General features: G+C 41.9%; 2 protein-coding genes across 3 annotated transcripts in view; one reads left to right on the top strand and one right to left on the bottom strand.

Moving 5' to 3' along the window:
- LOC124231440 (SR-related and CTD-associated factor 4) overlaps positions 1-11,706 on the top strand; it is a 58,181-nt gene extending 46,475 nt beyond the window's left edge. For both annotated transcript variants that reach the window (XM_046648244.1, XM_046648243.1), the window contains exon 20: positions 10,317-11,706. In XM_046648244.1, coding sequence (XP_046504200.1) covers positions 10,317-11,263 — 947 coding nt within the window. In that variant the 3' untranslated portion in view covers positions 11,264-11,706. The remainder of the gene's footprint in view (positions 1-10,316) is intronic.
- A 2,354-nt stretch (positions 11,707-14,060) lies between these two features.
- LOC124231516 (superoxide dismutase [Cu-Zn]) lies at positions 14,061-21,254 on the bottom strand. Its single transcript, XM_046648326.1, has 5 exons — positions 21,090-21,254; positions 17,749-17,842; positions 16,285-16,354; positions 15,325-15,442; positions 14,061-14,273 (listed from the first exon to the last, which is right to left on the bottom strand). Exons 1-5 carry the CDS (start codon positions 21,162-21,164, stop codon positions 14,166-14,168), a joined length of 465 nt encoding a protein of 154 aa, XP_046504282.1. The 5' UTR covers positions 21,165-21,254; the 3' UTR covers positions 14,061-14,165.
- Positions 21,255-21,449: the final 195 nt, after the last annotated feature.

Below are 21,449 nucleotides of genomic sequence, written 5' to 3'. Positions count from 1 at the left end.
TTCATTGTAAATGTGAAATTTGGGTTACTTTGGTGTTCCAAACAATAAAAAACATACACAAAAAAAGTTTGTTTGTGTTACATATCTCTACTGTGTTACCAGTACATCCAAAATACCTTTTCAAGGAAAAATTTTACTAAGTTGGACTCATTCCTTTTGTGGAAAATTAAAGCCTCGTCTCTTGCCAAATACATTTATTTGTTAATTTTTAAGATGCAGAGATTCTCCCCATTTTTGTCACACTGCTGTAGATGAGGTTGAAATTTATAAATAAGAATTGGGTATTTATAAGATTGCTTCCTATTTACTGGTAATTATTGTTACCGAAGATTTAAAGCAAAAGTCACAAATTGGTGGCCTGCAGGCTGAATTGCTAGATAGTGATATATTTCAGGCTTGATTTCCACACATCCTTGCATGGCCTCAAAAGGCATTATGGGTTGATGGTCCCAAATTTGGACACTTCAGGAAATGATGTGGACAGAATTGGTTTGTGAATTAAACAGGAGTGTTTGCCTTTATGCAGTAGTTGTGATCCCTAAAACTGCCTAGCAGATGAATAATTTTACCACTGAGTTCAGTAATTACTTTAAAATTATGATTTGTGATTTCACTTAGCTTTGGATTTCTCTGCCCAGAATTTTGATTTTTTATAGTTAGTAATTTTTAACAACATTTAAATTAGAACATTAGAGCACCAATCTACTAGTGTGAATAACATTCAAAGGAAACCTGAAGAAAATTCTAGAAAGTTTTTTTAATGATGTCTAATTTTTTTAAACAATTTTTACATTTTAATGTCTTTTCTTATTCTGAACTTTGCTATAATGTTTGGTTATATTAAATTGTAAGCTAGAGGGCTGTACCAGATGTTTAATTTCGTGCCCAAAAAAGCCTGCTGACTTTATCCTATAAAAGTGTTCATCTTTTGAAGGCGTCAAAATCTTTGAATTGGTACTCTAAATACCGCGTTATGTTACTACACTAGTGTCATGTAGTAGTAGTAGTTCCCAAATACTCATCACAGTGCCTTCAGCTTAGTATATAACATTGTTCTGTGGATACAGTGGATAATTAAAAGCAATTAATCTACAACTAATATTCCCTTAATTATGAATTCATGCATCAATACGCTATATTTTATCAGAAGGCAAAGCACTTCAAGAATGTGGACAGTCTTGTGCAGAAACTTGAAAGCTGCTTATCACGTTGTCCCCATCTCCCCCTGCGCTTCCTAGGCAGCAGAACTCTGGCCTAAGAGGTCTCTTACATTTAAATCTCTCTGATAGACATGTTTTTGGGTGCAGAAACTCTGGGCTTTAGATTGATTTTGGTAGACAGAGATATTGCCGTGAAGAATTTCAGGTAAGATTTTTTTCCAGCTAACACTGAAAATAAAATACGCTGCAGATAACATCATTCAGTGACAGGTTAACTGTATATTCCAAACTTCTAGACTCTTAATAGTACAACTCTTAACTCTAAGTCATAGCTGCTGTACTTTGTCAGTGACAGTAAAACAGCAATTTGTATATAAACTGCACTTCTGAAAAGTGACTCTAAATGAAGTATAGGGAAAATGACCAAACAAAGCCTATTGTACATTATTTTGCAAAAAAAGACAAGGAGTCATTTTAAAGAGATAAGTCTCTGATTTCTCTTTATTTGAAATTCTGGTTTTCAGGTGTTACATTTTATCAAAGCATAATGTACTCCTAAAAATAGATATACATCTGTGTATAACTGCATTATATATTATTGAAAACTCACATTTCTTTTAAAGCTCTCTTGCTACCGTTCTAACCATGATTTTTTGTATAACCTTAATGTATAATGCAATCTAAAATGTGCTTTCTCTCATTCTTTGAAAACTAGCTTCATATATCTTCCATTCTCCCCAGCTCCCGACACAGTACCTACTATAAGAATTGTCTGGGAGTCTTTTCAAAATAATTATACCCTAAATGTTATAAATTGACGAATCTAGGCAAAGGAAATACATGTATGAATTGTACTGTTCATTTTAGTTTTCTGAAGGTCTGGAGTTTTAAGAAAAATAGCATTTTTTATGATTAAAAATATATATGTACATGCCTGGGGATCTCAGGGCATTTGGTGGAAGAGATAAGAGTGGTCGATATATCTTTTCCTTCATGTGAAAAAATTTTAGGTTCCTGCAAAATGCCACATTGACATTCATTCTATTGGGATCAAATCAAAAAAGGTGGAACTACGACCAGAGAGAACATTGCAGCCTTTCTCAAAACAAATTTCAGGTCTTTATAGGTTTGCAGTGGAAAGAGACTCACCGCCCTTGGCAAGAGACCTGGACCTTGTAGACACTGCTCTTGCCCCCTGAGAAGTATCTTCTCCTTGATGAGTTTGCTCATCACCTCTGCCACCACCATTCATTCAGCCGTTCAACATGTATTTATTCAGTACCTACTGTGTGCCAGGCACCCTTCTGGATACTAGAGACACCTGAATGAACAAGACAAGGCCTGTCTTCCTCGAGCTTATATTCCATTAGGGCCTTAGATAATAAACTAATAATTTCACATGGAGATAGTCCGATGAAGAGACCTATGAAAGTAAAGCAGAGAACAGGACTGGAGGAGTGTCACATGAGATGTGATATTCTAAATAGAATGGCTAGGAAGGGAAACTAAGGAGGTAATGGAGAGAAATGACAGAGGAAAGAGCTGTATAAATACAGAGGAAAGCCATTTCAGGTGAAGGAAAGAACAATAGGGGTCCTGGACTCAGAACGTAGTTGCTTGTTTAGGGACTGTGGCGGGGCTGGTATGGCTGGAACAAAGAGAATGAACAAAGGGAAAAGGGGCAGGTGATGAGTTTAGAGAAGGTTGTCAAGGGCCAGGTTATGAGTGCAGTGGGAAGTGTTGTAGGGTTTTGAACAGTGTTACAATCCAATTTACAGTTTTTAAAGGATTGCTATGGCTATTACATAGAAAACAGACTGTGGGAGTTGGTGAGAATGAAGAGACCAGATTGGATGCCACTGGAGTAGATGAGCGGTAAGAGGTTGTGTTGGTGTGGTACGGTAGAGGTGATAAGTAGTTGGATTCTGAATTTACTTTGAAGATAGAGTCTTCAGAATGCATTTATTAATTAAATACGTTCGAGAAAGAGCAATTGTTAGAGTGTAATTGCCTTTCCTGAGATGGGCCGGTCTCGAGGAGGAGTGGGTTTAGTGGGCAGATAGCAAGTTAAAACATTGGGTATTTTGACTGATATTCGGGTGCAGATGTCAGGTAGACAACTGGTAAATAAAATCTAGAGAAGTAAATTCTGGTGTCATCAGCAGGTAATATTTACAGCCACTGTCACCTTTGAGATTACCTGAAGAGGGCGTGTAAGTAGAGAAGTAGTGAAATGGATGAGGCCAGAAATATTTTAGCAGTTAGCAGTTGAGAATATGATACTGAGAACTAAGACATACATAGTTCCATGTGTGGGGAACTCTTCTGAGGAGTTACAGCCCTATGAGGTAGATACAGTTACCCTGTTTTATACATGGGGAAACCAAAGAATAAAGAGAAGAAATAACCTGCCCAAGGTCACAGCTACAAGTGGCAGAGCTAAAATTCAAGGTAGCTTTACTCCTACATGTGCGCTTTTAACCGATGTTCTATACTGTTCTCTCCAGGAAAGGATACTAAAAAGATGCAGCCAGTGGGCTAGCAGGCAAAAGTAGAGGGAGGTATTTTGAAAGCCAACTAAGGAGAGTTCCTAGGAAGGAGGGAGAGAGAAATCAGATGCCACTGATGGGTCAAGGAAAAGTGCTGAGACTTGCCACCTGGATTTAGCAAAATGAAAGCTCCTGGGTGACCTTGAGAAATATGGTTGCATCAGAATAATGGGTCCAAAAGCCTAATTATGGGGTCAGGAGCGATTGGGAGATGAAGAAATGGATACCATGATTTGGGACATCTCTGAGGAGATTTGCTGTCTACGGGAATAGTAAAATGTGATAGCTGAAGGGAGATGCCAGGTGAGGGAGTTTTTTATTTCTAAAAGGTGAGTGAAACTACAGGATCTTGATTATTGGAAAACCCAGTAGAGGGGAAAATGTTGGTGCCAGAAAGAAGAGATACTTGCTAGATTGTTATGTAGGTGAGAGGGCGTGGATTCAGGGCTCGAATTAAAGGGCTTCTTAGCCTTTGGAACACAGACGTTCACAGATAAAAGGAGCAAAATGCATAGAGGTGCAAGTAAATTGGTAGATTTGGCAATAGGCAGGTGGATAACAAAGGTGGACCTTTCTTTGTCTAAAGGTCTATTCTTTTTAATGGTTAACCATTCAGGATAAATAAAATGTGGTATATTCATATAGTGGAATATTACTTGGTAATAGAAATGAAGCACTATACATGGACCTTGAGAAGATGCTAAGTGAAAGAAGCCAGTGACAAAGGATCACATATTGTCTGATTCCTTTTATATGAAATGTCCAGAATAGGCAATAGAGACCAGAAACAGAATATATGGTTACCTGGGGGTTGGGGGGATTTGGGGGGGAAAGGGCAGTGATGATTAATGGATATGAGGTTTCTTTTTGAGGTGATGAAAATGTTCTAAAGTTGATTGTGATGGTTGCCCAACTCCGAATATACTAAAACCATTGAAGTGTACACTGTGCGGGTGAATTATAGACTATGAGAATTTGATCTCACTGAAGTTGTCGTAAAACAAACCGAGAGTAGACAGGATCGAGGAGAAACTGCACATGTGAAATAGATCGTAGGAACATGAGAATGTGAATTGACTAGGAAAATTAGAATTGCTGGCCAGAATTAAAGGGAGCACTTGTGGTTGTAGTTAAAACTTTAAAATGAGACCAGTCGGCATGCTGCAGATGGGACAGCCGGTGGTCTGTTCAGGTGCAGATTCAGTAGAAGAGTTGTATTTGAAACCAGCATTGAGGGTTTTCCAGCCAACTGTGGTGAGGGGAGAACCACGGACTCCAAGGCAGGTAAGGAGGAAAGTAGCCATGAAGGACACTGGGGACATGCCCCTAGTGGGATCGAAGATTGCTCCAGGGAGGGGGTCAGAGAGTGGGGTACTTGAAGATGAGGATTCAGAAGTGAAAGTTATTTGTAATGAAAGGTCCAGGGCTTCCTAGAGGCAGTGGCTGTGGTAGAATGAAGACAATTATTGACGACGACGTGGAGTTGTCTTTCTACTAACTTGCCTTTTCAGATGTTCCTCTGCCCTCCCTCCTACTACCCCTCCCCTTTTTCACATAGCAACTCCTTGCTTTTCTTGAAAGATTCACTTAGATTTACATTTCCTGTGAAAGTGTCCAACTAACTTGATGCAGTTGATCACTCCCAAAGTATTTAAATTCAAACCCTTAGTAACTTTCTGTCTGTCTCACTGGCTGTACACACTGTAGTCCATGGCAGAAAGCCACCCTACTCATTTATGTACCTTCCCTGTCCCTTATTTACCTTCTGAGATTTCACGGTCCAACCTTCTTCCCCCTTCACCACCCCTTTAACCCTTAAACATATCTGTTCTTTATTTCACATAATCGCAAACAGCTTTGCTATAAATGGCAATGGTTCCTCCCCTTTAATCTTGACTTTTATTTGTTTTTATTGTGAAACAAGCCATTTTTTGCCACCTCATAGGAAATATCCACAGTTAAGTCTTGTTATTTTGAATTAAACTCCACTGTATTTCTTATACTTCTCGAATTTGAACAGAGACATTTGGGGGTGTTACTTTTTTGGTCTGCCTTAAAATCTTGTTATATTAGAAAATTTGGAGTTTTCTATCTAATATGATGGTTCCCTGGGTCTGAACGCTTCCCTTTTTTGTTTCACCGATGTTCTGGGTGGGTTAACATCGTGACTCTTCTCTTATGAGCTCTCGGTATACATGTAATCAATTTCTTCACATTTCTACCAGATGTAGCCCAGTCCCCTCCAATTCTCGGTATTACCATGTGCAATTTATCTGTCTCCAAAAATTGCTTTTCTTCCAAAATTCCTGCATTGCTTTAATGCCTCCATCCACGCAGGCATCCAAAGCAAAGAGCTATGTTCCTTCATCTCTTAAATCTGTCAGTCCTGCCCACTAAATGTCTTCAGTCTGGTTCTCATCTCTAGCACCTCTGTCTCGGGTCAGTCTCTCACCTCTGTCCCCTGTATTCTTGGAATAAGAGCCTAACTACTCTCTGGTGTCCTCCCCTTCCTTGCTTTCCTGTACACTATTTGCTAGAAGGATCTTTCAAAAATGAATATAGGGTCATCTTTGCTAAACATTCCTCGGTAGTTTCCCCGTCACTCTAGGTCTAAGTCAAGGTTCCTTCTCACGGCACCCAAGACCTCTGAATTGCCCCATCTGCTCAGTCTCATACACCTCATCTTTTTTTTTTTTTAATAATAATTTGTATTTACAGAAATTCTTTCTTGCTGCTTTAATAATAAACCTCATCTTCTCTCTCCTTAGTTTCATCAAAAGATACTCTATCGCAGTTCTGAGAACAACACGCTTTGCTTCTTCACCTTGTCAATAAGCCTTTTCAAAAGCTGCTGCTCTCAAACAGTATTGTTCTTCCTTCTTCCTAGTTCCCTTGATTGTTCTTCCTTTCCTTTGAGACCCAATTCCAACATTCCCTGAGACTCGCATTCAGATTCACACACACCAACTTTATCAGTCCCACCTTTGTCACCATACTAGCTTGTGCTGTCTCCTACCGCAGTTGACACTTGTCTGTTTCTACTAGGCTATGTCCTATTTGAAGGAAATGGCTATGTTTTATTTATCTTTATATCCCCAGCACATTGAGTTAATAATGTAAAGCTTACATGTTCGATACATGTGTGAATGAATTTTCTTTTAAGATTATAACTCTAGAAAACCTGTCAGTGGTATTGTACATCATACTTCCAGATAAAGTAAATAATTGCTTTGAATGCCCTTTAGACCTTGGTAACTCACTATATATCCTGTTGGTATATGCATAATCTCAGCTTTCCTAATAAAAATAGAAATGAAATTCAGCTATCATGCCTATCAAGGGCTTGTGCCATTTGATAAATTTTTAATTAAATATAACTTCCTATAAAAGCAGTACATGTTCACTGCAGAAAAAAATAACTTTTACAAAGCACAAAAAAAATCATAATTTCACCACTTCTGTGGTCTGAAGGCCAACATTTGGGACTATGGGAATATTCTATCAGGAATCTCTAAAACATTTTGGTCCGTAAAGAATTGATAGGAGGTCTACTTATTTACAGATGAGGAAAGGGGTTTGAGTATATAATATCTTAAGCAAATCCCAAATACAAATATCCACATATGTGGAATAGATGGATTAGGCAGTTTTTAATAAGAAATACTGTGCTTTATAGAAGGTGTAAATGACTGTAAATGTTACCCCTGCCGCATCAATCTGCATACATCCTCAAACGCACGCAAGAAAGGACTTAGTGATGTGTTCCTAGAGACGGCCGGTTTATATTTTATAAAGAATCATTGCCCATTTTATCTTCTGTGTACAAGGTGGAGGTGGCCTTGCATCCTTTGGCCACTGTCAGATCGGTAGTTGAGGAAGCCAGTCATCGTGGGGAAATCAGGAATAGGACTTTCCCATTGCCCTGCAAGAATCACCATGTCCTCCTAAAGGCTCATCTGAACTTAATTTTCTTGTTATATTAAGACGCTTTAGACCCCTTCCCCATTTTTCTAGTGTTATTTAAGAATTTGCCAATGGCCTCTTGAGCCTATAGATTATAGATAGGTACTTGAATGCTCGAGTGTGCTACACTGACCCCTGTAACAGTAAACATGGGTCGTTTTCGTCCTTCAGTAAAAGCCGGTGGGAAAGTAAAGTTGGATTTGTTTAAGTGCTTCCACATATGATACCTCTATTAAAAGAGGCTGTACACATAGAGTTTATGATGTGTGCTTTCAGTTAAAGTCCATAGATGTTGGGACTGTGCTATTCCTTTAAAAAGTGAGAAAAGATATCTTAGGTGCTTTTGTTGTCCCACTGTATGGTATATACTCAATAAATGCTCACAAAATGATAGGAAGAATGCTCCAGTTTGCCACTGAATGTTATTTCAGTCTGGGAGATGGTCTAATAGGTGGTGGTTCTGTGTATGTTCATTGTCTGAGATTGTCCTGAGGACACTGAAGAGTCTTTGAAGGGATGAGGTCTTGGCCTCATTCGTTCGTGTCATAATTTCTGGCTTTTCCCTGTGGGAATTAGCATTTCTCAGCTTCAGACCTGACAGGAAGCTCAGTGTATTGGCGTTTTTCCCAACCCTCGAAGTGCTGGACCTTAAACTGTGGTAGGTATCCGGGCAGCAGAGGGCTTCATACAGTCTTCATGATGAGAAATGACAGAGAGTTGTGTGTGTTTTTGCCAAGTCAAATATTTAGTGTTAGGATATTTAGCACGTGACAAAATAGGTGTGTGGCGTAATGGTGTCAGCCCTTAACTGTGTGCCAGACTCTGAGCTCTTGTTCATTTTATCCCATTTAATCTCAACAGAGGCAGATATTATCATCCCCATTTCTGAAGCACATGTCCAGGGTCATTCCTATGTAAGATGCTATTTCACCAAACATAATATGTCTCTTTAAGCATTTAAAAGAAGGTATTTTGGGGCCAGCCCGGTAGTGCAGCGGTTGAGTGTGCACATTCCACTTTGGCGGCCCGGGGTTCACCGGTTCGGATCCCGGGTGCAGACATGGCACTGCTTGGCAAGCCATGCTGTGGTAGGCGTCCCACATATAAAGTAGAGGAAGATGGGTATGGATATTAGCTCAGGGCCAGTCTTCCTCAAAAAATAAAATTAAATTAAAAAATAAAGAAGGTATTTTGTTTAAATACTAAAGCTGATGAGTCTTCATGTTAAGAGTTATAAACTGGTATATATACATTTTCAGGTTCACTCTATGTATTGCTTAAATCTGACAGAATAGTATTCAACCACATGTTGTAAGGAGCAAAAACTGAAGTAGAAATTCTTATTTATCTTATTAGTATTTGTACAGAAACTCTGGGAGCAAACAGGACTTGTTAAATGTTTGCTAAAGCAAGTGGGAGGAAGTGATTCAAGCTATAAACAGAACGTTGGGGGTGGGGGATGAAATTAGTTAGTATTGAAGTACTGGGTTTGCTCTCGGATTGTTTTTCTGAGTGTCACACAAGCCTTTTTCTTACCATTTCCAGTTGATAGTCATGACCCCACTTGCTCAAAGACGTTTCGGCAGTACATGCATAAATAGCATATTCTGACAAAACCTGGAACATTCTCCATCAGAGTAACTCCTATTGGTTATAGTATCTGCCTTGTGATGCTTGTATTTACAGAGAAATAAAATGAGAGATACGACGATACCTTTCCGTTACTCAAGTGGTGAACCAAAACAGAAATCCTTCTTTCTCGTATCATTGTAAACGACGCGTTGTTGAATTTGTATGACTCTTACACCAAAACATGAGTAAACCCTCCTGTAAATGGGAAATAAAACCAGTAAGTCATTGTTTCTTTCAGCAGCACTTGCCACCTTTGGGAGAATGAATAGAAGGTGAATGGCTGAACCTTCCACATTGTTCGGTCATTTCAGCCTAGCAGTTTACACATTATGCTGTGCTTTGGAAAGGGACCTGTGAAAATAAATTCTACTTTTCTATATGGATCTTTATTTTATAAGCATTAGTGTTTAAGTAATGTTTACTGCATAATAACTACATGAGGTATTTTAATGACATTGAATCAAAGAGACCTCCTTTACTGCATTTTCTGGGTCAGTGACCCCATTTTCTCCTAGTAATAAGTTGAACCAAGACTTAGAGTGTCAGTCTTTCCTGGAGTACACCTGAAATAACCTTCAGTTGGCTGGAATAGTTCAGTCCTTTATCTCATTAGGACTTTAGCAAGTTGTTTCTCAGTGTGTTTCTAAGTTTTCTGAGTGGTAAAACTGCTACTAATGAAAGCTGTATAAGGAGATTTTGACATACTCTTTCTAAAAGTTGGTATGTTACAATTTCCTTTGCCAGCTTATCTCAACCTCCACCTATATTAGATACTAATATACATGTACTAGTAATACATATCTTTATATATATATCTTTAAGACTGCTTGCCCTGGGTTGTTACTGGGCCCTCACATTGAGTTTCTGACAGGTAGACTGGCAAACAAGATGAAATTTGAAGATTCTGGATTTAATTGCATTTTGCTTCAAGCTTCACAGGAAGTAGTTGAAAATAGAATGCCATCTTCTATGTTATTTTATTTATTACATTTTTATTTTTATTGCCTTTTAGGTACTCAAGGAGTTGCACCTGGTCCTGTAATTGGGCTCCAGGCACCATCCACTGGTCTTCTTGGTGCCCGCCCTGGCCTGATCCCACTCCAGCGCCCACCAGGAATGCCTCCGCCTCATTTACAGAGATTTCCTTTGATGCCACCTCGTCCCATGCCACCACATATGATGCATAGAGGTCCACCACCAGGACCAGGGGGCTTTGGAATGCCTCCACCTCATGGAATGAAAGGTCCCTTTCCACCACATGGCCCCTTTGTTAGGCCTGGTGGAATGCCAGGGCTTGGGGGCCCAGGGCCAGGCCCAGGGGGTCCTGAAGACAGAGATGGAAGGCAGCAGCAGCCACAGCAGCAGCAGCAGCAGCCGCAGCAGCAGCCACCACCACAGCCACAACCGCAGCAGCCGCCACCAGCTCAGCAACCACCACCAACTCAACAGCAACCACAACCATTTAGAAATGATAACAGGCAGCAGTTCAATTCAGGTAGAGACCAAGAAAGGTTTGGAAGAAGATCTTTCGGAAATAGGGTGGAAAATGACCGGGAACGGTATGGGAACCGTAATGAGGATAGAGATAATAGTAATCGTGAAAGGAGAGAGTGGGGAAGAAGGAGCCCTGACCGGGACAGGCACAGAGACTTGGAAGAGAGAAATAGACGCTCTAGTGGGCATCGAGACAGAGAGAGAGATTCTAGAGATAGAGAGTCTCGTAGAGAGAAGGAAGAAAACCGAGGAAAGGAAAAGCCTGAGGTGACAGACAGGGCAGGTGGTAACAAAACCGCTGAACCTCCCGTTAGCCAAGTGGGAAACGTAGACACTGTTTCAGAACTTGATAAGGGGGAGTCTGAGTCTGCAGTTGTAAAACCTTCTGAAGAGTTACCTGCTGAGGCTACCTCATCCGTTGAACCCGAGAAGGATTCTGGCTCAGCAGCAGAGGCTCCTCGTTAGAGACTGGAATTTGTCAAAATGTGACAGTGACACTTCCTGGAGTGTAGAGCTTGAGGTGTACAGATGCTGTATTATATTTGCTCCTGCTATATCACAGCCCCACAGTAGTTGGTGGGGAATTGTAAGCAATTTGATTGCTTCCCTTCTATTTAAAAATAGCCACAAAATAACAAAAAATACTGAAAATATGAATAAATATTACCCTTTTTGCTGTAACTTTTTAAAAGTTTTGACTTTAAAAAGTTTACAAATCGTAATTAGAAGTGCTCTCTATTTTTTTTTTTTTTTAATTTAAGACAAGGTAACGGTGAAAGCTCCTCAAAAACAATAGGGATGTTTTTAATAAACTCTATTTTCGTAACAAACTTTAATGTGTGCTATTCTTCCTACACTGCATTAAGGTGGAAAAGGATTGTTCACCATCAAAGTTTGAGCTGTTAATACTGTATTGGAGTCTAAATTAGACTTATTCTGATGGAAATAGACATCTATGTAGTCATTCTCAAACACTTTCATCTGTAATACTTTTGATTTTTAGCATTTCAATCATAAGGTAAAGGTTTTAATGTTAATTGAAAAGCTTGTTAGTTTTGCAGTTCAATCAAGGTTTTCTTTTTTACCATTGGCTTTGTGGTAAATGGTGCCCTAATTAATTTGTAAAGAGAAATTTTGCTGGAGGGAAAATTGGATCCCATCTTACCAGTACTTTGTACTATAAATTATCTGATTGCCTGGGTATTACTTACTTAGAAGGTTGGGTGTTTTTCTTACCATCCCATTAAGTTTTTCAAAAGGGTGAAAGAAATCAAGGTTAACATTTGCAACCTGAAAGCTTTTTGTCTTATTTTATATGTTTAAGGACTTAAATGCAACCTGTTGTTTCCTATAAGCCTTGCCTGTTGCCTTTCTTTACCAATGTCTAATCTCCCCTGCTGGGCAGAGGTAGACTAATGTTTTGCCAGAGTACTTTATCTCTTTTGCCTAAAATTGTTGGGCTAACTAGGAAAAATAGTTGTAGCTTATCCAAGAACTACTACATGAAGACATCCAAAGCCAAGCCAAACCTGTACCTAACTAGTACAGAAAAGCAGTTCGTCCCGCTGCCTACCCAGTGCCAAGGAAAAGACCTGCCGGGACCCAGCCCAAGGAGTTAGGCTCGGGGAAGCTTTTTTCTTCCTCCACTTCATTTTTAAAGTTTCAGTGTTCTAGCAGTTAACTTTTCTGTGTCCTCATCCCCAGGCGAAGCTGCTGTATTACTTTGGTTTTTAAATAGTATACTCTGCAGCAAGATCTGACGGACAGAATTTCTCTAGGGCAGTTTTCTTGTGTTTCTATCTATCTTTAGAAATAAGAAAAACCTGCTTCGTATCGGCAGACTCGAATTACAAAACTTTTCCTTAGTTTTCTGTAGGACCACTGAGAAGTTTAAAGTCGTAGCTGAAACTGCTTCTGGGAAGAAAGACACATCTGGTTATTTAGTGTTCAGATTCCAAGGACTTGCAGCCCTGTACTTCCAAGTGAAAGTAGTGAGAACACCGTGTTTGCACGTGACAAAACCCCAAAAAGACTAAGTGGTAGCGATTACACGTGAAGCTTTAAAGGTCACAAGCGAGTCCCTGTATTTCAGTCCTATCCTGCATACATACCAAACTGTACATTAGAGAAATCTGTTAAATACTGTTTTTAGATTCTCTACCCAGCTGACAGCAGTTTTAACCACCTGTTGTGAGCACACGGTTCTTTACTACCAATTTCAAAACTCTGAAGGCACTACAAATTGTCTGTTTCCGAATTAGCTTTTCCTCTCCTAAGTAATCTACATTTGATAAAGTACATCATATATTTATGATCAATCAGAACTGTAGCTTATTTCTGGCTTATCAAAAATATTCTACAACTTTCAATTAATAAACAACCGTAATGCACATAGTCAAACCTGAGTTAGGTTAACGTTTCATTTAAAGCATTCTCTTACAGGAGCACACAAGTATTTACATTAAGAGAAAGACCTGAATTCACGAATTGGGTGTGTAAATTCTTCTCTTTAAACCTCCAGAACCCACAATCAAACATTTCCTTGGTTCCATCTTACAATGTTATTCCTTTAAATGGCTAATCTGAAAGTAGGCTGTGCCAACCTCTACTTTTATTATAAACTAAATGTTCACAAGTCTACAGAAATGTGCCATTTTGGCAGGTAGGTAAATTAATCTTATTCTTAGCTAACTGAGGCTGTAACTTGCCATTCAGTTTCACTAGAAGTTATCAAAGGGCTCTTAGACCATAACATTTACTTTTAAAAATAAACTTACATACTTTTGAATCAAAATGCTGTATTGGTTAAGCAGGGAAACTACCTTCATTTCTCTAAAGGTGACAGGCTAGTCTATTTGTCAAAGATTAAATTTCAGGTTAGCTTTAGCCAAAGACCAGCTGCTAAAATTTAAAACATTTTCAAAAGAGAGCTCTATGAAATAGTCAATACCTGTCAACATGCTACTCTACCTGTTTAAGCTCTGTGTCTGAGGGATCAAGCTAATTTGGAATTTCAATTTAGATACTTCACTAGGTTCAAGATACAGTGCCATATAGGCTACTTGTTTATTGTAGACCTGAACGAGAACTGAAGAAATTCTCTTAAGTTTAATACTCATCTATGATTAAGTCTGGCAAAATAGAGAGATAGAAACGGACATTTTAATTGAATGAGTTTTATAAAATTATACAAATCATCCAACTGATCATAAATCAGTTGTCATTACAGGTACTTAAAGCAATTAAAAAAAAGTCACACAAATTACACTTTTAAGGTTACAGCGTTTAATGTTTATCAAGTTAAATTTCTACAACTAGCAAGATAACAGATGAGTTACTAGGACTCAGACCATGACACGGGGAATGTTTACTGAGCGATCCCAATCACACCACAAGCCAGACGACTGCCAGCGTTCCCCGTCTTTGTACTTTCTTCGTTTCCACCTTTGCCCAGGTCATCTTGTTTCTCGTGGACCTTTAAGAAATTTTAAAAACATAGAAGTTAGGGCTATTAAGTAATTACCACCGCTTGTCAACAATACCCAAAAGACTTAAGAACCATTTAATATTTTAAAAAAACGTTAAAATAGTCCTACTTGTAGGGAAATGTACTAATATTTAATCTAGTAGTAAAAAGTAGAAACTACTTAAAGCTTTTTCTTGATGATGCAGACATAAGTTACCTTTTCATACTAGGTAAGTGTTGCTTTCTCTAAATGAAATACTAAAAACCCAAACAACATCACACAGCCACCACATGCTGGTCTTAATCCTCCGTGAGAAATTTTAGTAACCTCAGTTATAGTCAGCATTCTTTCACAGTACAAATTGCTTTGGAAAAAAGGAAAGGGAAGGTGAACCAAAAAACATCCATCAAAATCGTGCCTAATGAACAACAGGCCTCTAAGTAAGAGGTAAATCCTAAAACTACTGAACTATTTAAACAACAGTATTTTAAATTTTGCTTATCAAGCACTGACAAAGTTGTAAGGACACAGGGTCAACTGAAAGGCTAGTGAACATTAACTATCCTCTGGGGTAGGCAAGAGCCTACACTACGTGCTGCTCTGCGTGGACCAGACGCAGCTCCCAGGGGTCACTTGGAGCAACCACTTCCCACGTGTTAAAAAGTGATGATAACCTGCCAACGTGAAGGAGTATTAATGTCGCGGTCCGCCCCAGATTTTAGACTCCACAAAGTGTTCTGTTTAACTACAACGGGGAAAACCAACTGTGGCAAGAAAATCTGGCCATTTTAAAACTACAGACTACTGTTTCCGTAATATAAATCTCCTATGATCAAATGTGATCTACTTTATGACCGCATCTTAGCAGAAAGGTGTTCTTAACTGACCTAGATCATTAATACATCTTCATTGTAATCATCCAAGAAAATAACTTTCCTAATCTGAACTAAAGGTACAATTTGTCTGGATCCTTACAAACCAGGATTAATAATCATGAAAAGATCTATGACTGTGGCTTAGGAGGAGCTTTACGCATATCCTGGTTATAAGAAAACTTACCACCATTGTGCGGCCAATGATGGAATGCTTTCCCGAGAGCGAGATCACAGAATCTTTCATATCCACATCAGCCTTACCATTTTCATCAGCAGTCACATTGCCCAGGTCTCCAACATGCCTAACAGTGACAAAGCATGAGAGAGATTAGGACTGATTTCCATTTAACCTACCATCAGGATAGTTCAGGAGCGGTATTAAAAACTGACTGAGTCAGACAGATACATGAGGGTGGACTAAGAGGTGGATATGGTAAATAGCAAACAGGACCCACTTTTCCAGATTACCGAAATTTTGGAAACATACAAATTTAAAAACAAGCAACTAGACATTCTTCAAACAAGGCTTCAAGTCTACAAACTAATGCTCTGGGAAGAGGTGTGGGATGAGGGCGCACCTCAATTTCAGAGGTAAAGTACCAAAGGGTAAAATTCTTAGTTACTGAGTTCTGCCGGTTAACTCTGGCATGGCTAAGAAAGCTATGCCCCTAGGCCTCTGTTATAAACATAAACTAATCCTTGTGCTTATTAAATTTATTGTCTTCCTGAAAGGCTCTCAGAAAATAAACACATACAAATGGAGTCTCACTGAAGTTTCAATATCAAATTTTTATCTACAAAGCTTCCTAGGTTTCACCATAATGATTTGCTAGTGGTTGACAGTACTGTTATTCATGACACTTCCTGTATTAGTTCCCTTTGGCATCTGTATTAGTTCTATATTCAATAAATGCTACAAAACCAAATCGTTTTAAGTGTCCCCATTTGTCAATTCCTCAGCCCAGGGAGGAAGCCATTCTAGCACTTGGGGCCAGGGGCTGACATGGGGGGGCAACAAACGCAAGAGCAGAGGAGGGGGAAACCACTCAGTTATCATAGCGTGCAATTGCAAAGAGTATACACATATCGACCCCAAAAAGCCACAACCATTATTTCAATACGAGTTCAGCATTCTGTCACTCACCTCTCTTCGTCCTTTGGTCCACCGTGTTTTTTCGACAGAGGATTAAAGTGAGCACCAGCAGTGGTACAGCCTATTTACCAAAAAAAAGTAGCCAAATTATGGATCAAAATTCCAAAATTCTAAAAAGAAACTGGTCATTGAGAAAACCTCAAATGGATAAAGTACTGACCCACACCATGACTTCTAGGCTAATAAAAACAGGATGCAACACCTTCAACAAAACGGGCAGATGGGAGACACAAGTTCTAATGCCTGCGTGACACTGGTAAAGTTAACACCCTGCTATGGGTTCGGTTTCCTCACTGCCCTGTACAATAAGAGGGCTGAGACTTGATCTTCAATGGTTCTTCTATTGTTAAAATCCCATGATTATGACCCTAGGTCATTAAAAGGTACCATACCTTAACTATAAAAAACTTACCTCCCCAGCAATACATTACACCCAAGCAGCTCTCCTGTCCGTGGCCTTTACTTGGTGCATGCAGAATATAGAATGCACCTTATGTCCAAGGGCTGTGGCCTCACACAACCCCAGGGGGCGGCGTTCAGACTGTGTTCTGTAAAAACGGCACTCCTGTGTGCCAGGGAATGCCATTCACACAGAACACAGCCACCAAGAGCAGGAGGTTCTTTCATGACATGGCTTTCTCCACTCAGAGGCTGACGGGAAGTTCCCATTGTTTGCACCTGCCATCTATCCCCTCGGCCCCCAGGTCCACCCCACCCAGGAAGTAGCAGAGTCTCAAAGCCACAGGGCAAGTGCCTCCCAAAGCAGAAGCAATAAACCAAGAAGCAACTTGAGAATTTCATAATTACTGAAATGGATCAAATCTGGACATGAGATCACTATTTACAGGAACCAAATTATGGAACAATAAACAAAGTGCCAGCAAAACAAGTCCAGTTCTCATCATAAAAAGTGTAAACATTAAGTTCAGATAACCCAAATGTGGCAAAAGATCACTAAGTGCAATTTAATCCTTAAACTTTTGTTAACTGGCCACACGGAGAAAATGAAAGTCAGTCCAAAGCATCAACAGCTGACACTCCATCTTCGGTTGGTATCTTACGTCTGTCACCCTCAGGCTCTGGTTCGGAGGCCTGGAGCTATTCTTACAGGGTGATGCAGATAAACGCACCTTGCGCGTGAAGCACCCACCCCAACCCCAGCTCACCAACACTGAGATCCCTGCAGAGGATACGAAAGGAGCGGAATTTTTTGTTTTCTTGAAAAACACCTGAGACTTATATAATCAAGCCATAATCATGAAAAAAACATCAACACTTTCCCCCTCCTTTCCACACTCAAGAGTCAAAAACCAGTTTTGTGGCTATCTCCCTAAGGCTGACCTTAGCAGTCATACTGACTTGACTTTTTTTTTAAATGTCTAGGGGTAATTCTACTCGGTCCCGTTTATCTACTAGGTTAAACCGTGTGGGCCACTAGAGGAGCCCAGCACCCACCTTGTGTATTATCTCCAAACTCGTGGACGTGGAATCCGTGATCGCCTTTGGTTAATCCTTCAATGAATCCCTTCAGAACGACGGGCCCACCTTCCTTTATTCAAAGAAAAGCGCAACAAGTTTGAGAGAGCAAGTGCTGAATGATCTCCACCAGTCCCAGAAAAGTGGAAAGAACATGGCCTTGGGAGTTAAAAAAGAGCTGAGTCACACTCCGGGCCTGCAGCGTCCCAGCAGTGACCCTCCCGCAAGCTGCTGACCGCTCATTCAAACGCAGTTGAGCGCGCGCTGGTTCTTCCTGTAAATACTTCTGAGTCGGTTATACTCGACATGGTGAGTCTACGTGTACACAGCAAACTTTTTAACCCAGATGTTAGCACATCATCCACTTTAGCATCTTGCTTTCTTCATGCACTCTTCCATAAGGCAAACATACACATTTGCCCTAAAAAAGAAGAAAGAAAAAGGCCCCCCCGGAAATGTCCAACTGGCTACCGAGGATCCCTGCTCTGCATTCTCCACAAAGAGGGGTGATCTCCAGTTTCCAGCATAGATATTTTTGCTTCATAGCCAGAAAATATCCTATCCCACCGCCCCTGCGGGACTGGCTCTGGTCTAAACAGAGGTACTGTTTCTCAAGTGTTTTTAGGCACTGAAATCTAGATAACCTTCCCAGTCTAACTACTGAGACCAAAAAGCAAGGACAATAAAAACACCAGAGCAGAAGAAAAAACACAGGTACCGCCATTCAAGCAATGGTGACGGGTAACGGTACCGCGTGGCTGCACACAGAAATCAAGGCAGCTACTGTGACAGCCAGGCAGAGATCCTAGGAGTAGAATAAAATATGCACAGCATCAACACCACACAGTAACACACGGGATGGTGTGTTTGCTTTTAAACAGCCAGGGCCAACAGTTACAAGAGGTGCTAACCTGGAAGACCTGACTTCCCACTGGATAAATACCACCACTCAAAGGAAGTCATGTGGCAACTGCTGCCCTTTTTTGCTTTTCTTTTTGAGAAGAGATATACTTCGATTCTTCTAAGGACAACTTTTAATTTTGGAAAAACTCAAATGTGGAATGTTACCCCCCAAAACACACTGTGTCATCAAAGCCCAGAATGGCCAAGAGGACAGGTTGTGTTAAGCCGCCAGTGAACGGGTGACACACAGAGCACACGTATTTCAGCAGGAAGCCACCTGGGTACAACCCTACAGGGCCAGGCTCTTACCTCAAATGAGTCAAACAGGTCAGGGACGCAAGAAGGAATGTCAACTAGCCCATGCCCCGTGTTGCCCTGGGCTAATGAAGGCTCAGTCTGGACAGATCTCCAAATTTTTCAAGAGAAGCTAAGACTTTGGACTTATTGGCAAAAATTTCTGAGTTTTAAAAATTGGGGGAGGAGGGTGGAGGACTGGAAACGAATTCAAAATTTTAAACACTCAATAGGCCAAACAAACACAGTTTACTGCCAGTTTAGTATATCTGCCTATCTGTGGAGCTGTGATGCTTAACTCTCAAGGGTCTTCATTCCGTACAAACAGCAGCATGAAAATGAAGTTTGGAACTTAAGAGGGCGCCAGCCACACAAGTGGCTCAGGGACGGTGGAAAAGCTAAGGGAACCTGGGTCACGAATGGCCTCACATCTTGGCTTCTGAATGCAGCGCCATTTCTCACTGGCCAGAGGGAAGGGATCCCTGAGGCTCTAGTATCCGGGAATTATGTGGGGAGGAGAGAGGAGGACAGAAGAAAGTATGGCAAAGGAAAACAGCAAAATTTAGTCAAATGCCAAAAAGCCTTTTCCAGAAAATGTGGAAACCTCATAAAGAAAAAATTAAGCTAGAGTTTAAGTTCTCCTTCACATAAATTTCATAGATGGACACTTCCCTAGATTATTTCTCCTGTCCTCTCGCATTTCTGTAAACCTCTTCAAAGCCTACATCTCATTCATGTATTAAATATTGTCACGATTAAGAAGCCAAGTACAACATCATCTCCCACCAGGTAGTAACCTCACTAAGATTTGGGGAACACTCTTATCACAACCACCTTCCTTACACACCTGTGTCTTGCAATATTATCAATAATGAGTATTTCTGCATATTTTATTTTACGAGATTTGTTCAGAAGTTTGTCTTCGACGACATCAGTAACGGGCCTATTGGAGAGCAATTTCAAAGTCGCTTCACAGAGAATTGGGTCAAACGACTCCAAGAACAGTTAAGTGACAATTCCATGCAATGTAAACAACGGTCCAGGTGTCCTTACTTCCATCTCCCAAACCACACCCACTATCTACAGAAATTCTCAACCCACGGTGCACACTGGAACCACCTTGGAAACGTAAAAAATAGCAATGCTCAGGCTGCACCCTGACAGATTTTTATATAACTGATCTCGAGTTGGGCCCCGGTATCTGCATTTTTTTAAAGCTCCCCATATGAGTCTCCTGGACACCCAGAGTTAAAAGTCGCTGCTCTGGAAAACCTCCAGCAAGGGAGTTGCTTAGATCTGACTTTTGGAGCGCTGGAGGAGGAAAAGGAGCTTTGCCCAGGGTCATCTTCTTTGCCCTTACAGCCTGAACATGACCCAGAGCAGAGGTCAGCAAACCTTTCTGTAAAGGGCCACATACGGTCTCTGTCGCATATTCCTGTTTTTCACGACCCTTTAAACACAAATAGATAAAAACCACTCTTAGCTCGAGGGCTGCACAAACATCAGCCCTGGGAAGGCACAGGCCCGCGGGCCGGAGTTTGCAGATCCCTAACCTAGGGAGCCCAAGTCGGAAAGCAAACCCCAAAAGGATAACGGATGCGACGACCTCCCGGCGTCCCGGAGTCCCGGCCCCTCCCCCACCCCGCCCCGCCACTCCAGGATCTCCTGGCCGGGCCGGGCCTCGGACTGCGCAACTCGGAGCGCACAGGATCCTCGAGACCCAGAAAATGACCCTGCAAGGAAGGGTCTCCGCCTTGGCCTGCAGACGCCGAGGCGGCGGGCGAGGAGGCCCTGACGCCAGCAGCTCTCCTCGTGCGCGCTCTCTCCTCCCTCCCCGGCCGCGGCTCTTGGCACCCACGGGACCCGCTGGGTGTTTCCTCCCACACCCCCGCCCAGGCCTTTCCTGCCCGCACCCCGCCCAGGCCTCGCCACGCACGCGGCCGCCGGGCCCGCCTGGTGACTCAGCACCCGCGGCCGCGCGCGGGGGCGCCGCATAGCCTCCGGGCCACAGGCCCTGGGTGGCTCGGACCCGCCGGCCCGGCGCGGCGGGGGCGTGGCGAGGGCGGCCCGGGGCCTGGCCGGGCCTCAGGAGCACAGGTGCGCGGGCGCGGCCCAGCCCTTGCCTGCTGCTGCTCGAAGTGGATGACGCCGTGCACCGGGCCGTCGCCCTTCAGCACGCACACGGCCTTCAGCGCCATGACTCGGGGGTCGCGCTCTGCTCCGAGATCCGAAGGGACCACAGACGCAGCAGAAGACGCCGACGCAAGGCGCAGCGGGCGCGCCACTCACTTTTTATCAGCCGAGTCCCCGCGCCCCGCCCACCCTGGCCTGGAACCAATCACCGCCCGCGCACTTAGTCCCCTCCCCCCAGCGGCTTACGCGCCCCGCCCACCCTGGTCTGGAACCAATCGCCGCCCGCGCGCTCAGCGCCCCCCTCCCTACCGGAGGCCTCGCGACGCCAGTTGCCGGGAACGGCCGGGGGC

Source organism: Equus quagga, chromosome 21 (assembly GCF_021613505.1).
Source record: "Equus quagga isolate Etosha38 chromosome 21, UCLA_HA_Equagga_1.0, whole genome shotgun sequence".
Classification (NCBI taxonomy): domain Eukaryota; kingdom Metazoa; phylum Chordata; class Mammalia; order Perissodactyla; family Equidae; genus Equus; species Equus quagga.
The sequence above is the reverse complement of the archived record's forward strand: the minus strand, read 5'-3'. Positions and strand labels throughout refer to the sequence as shown.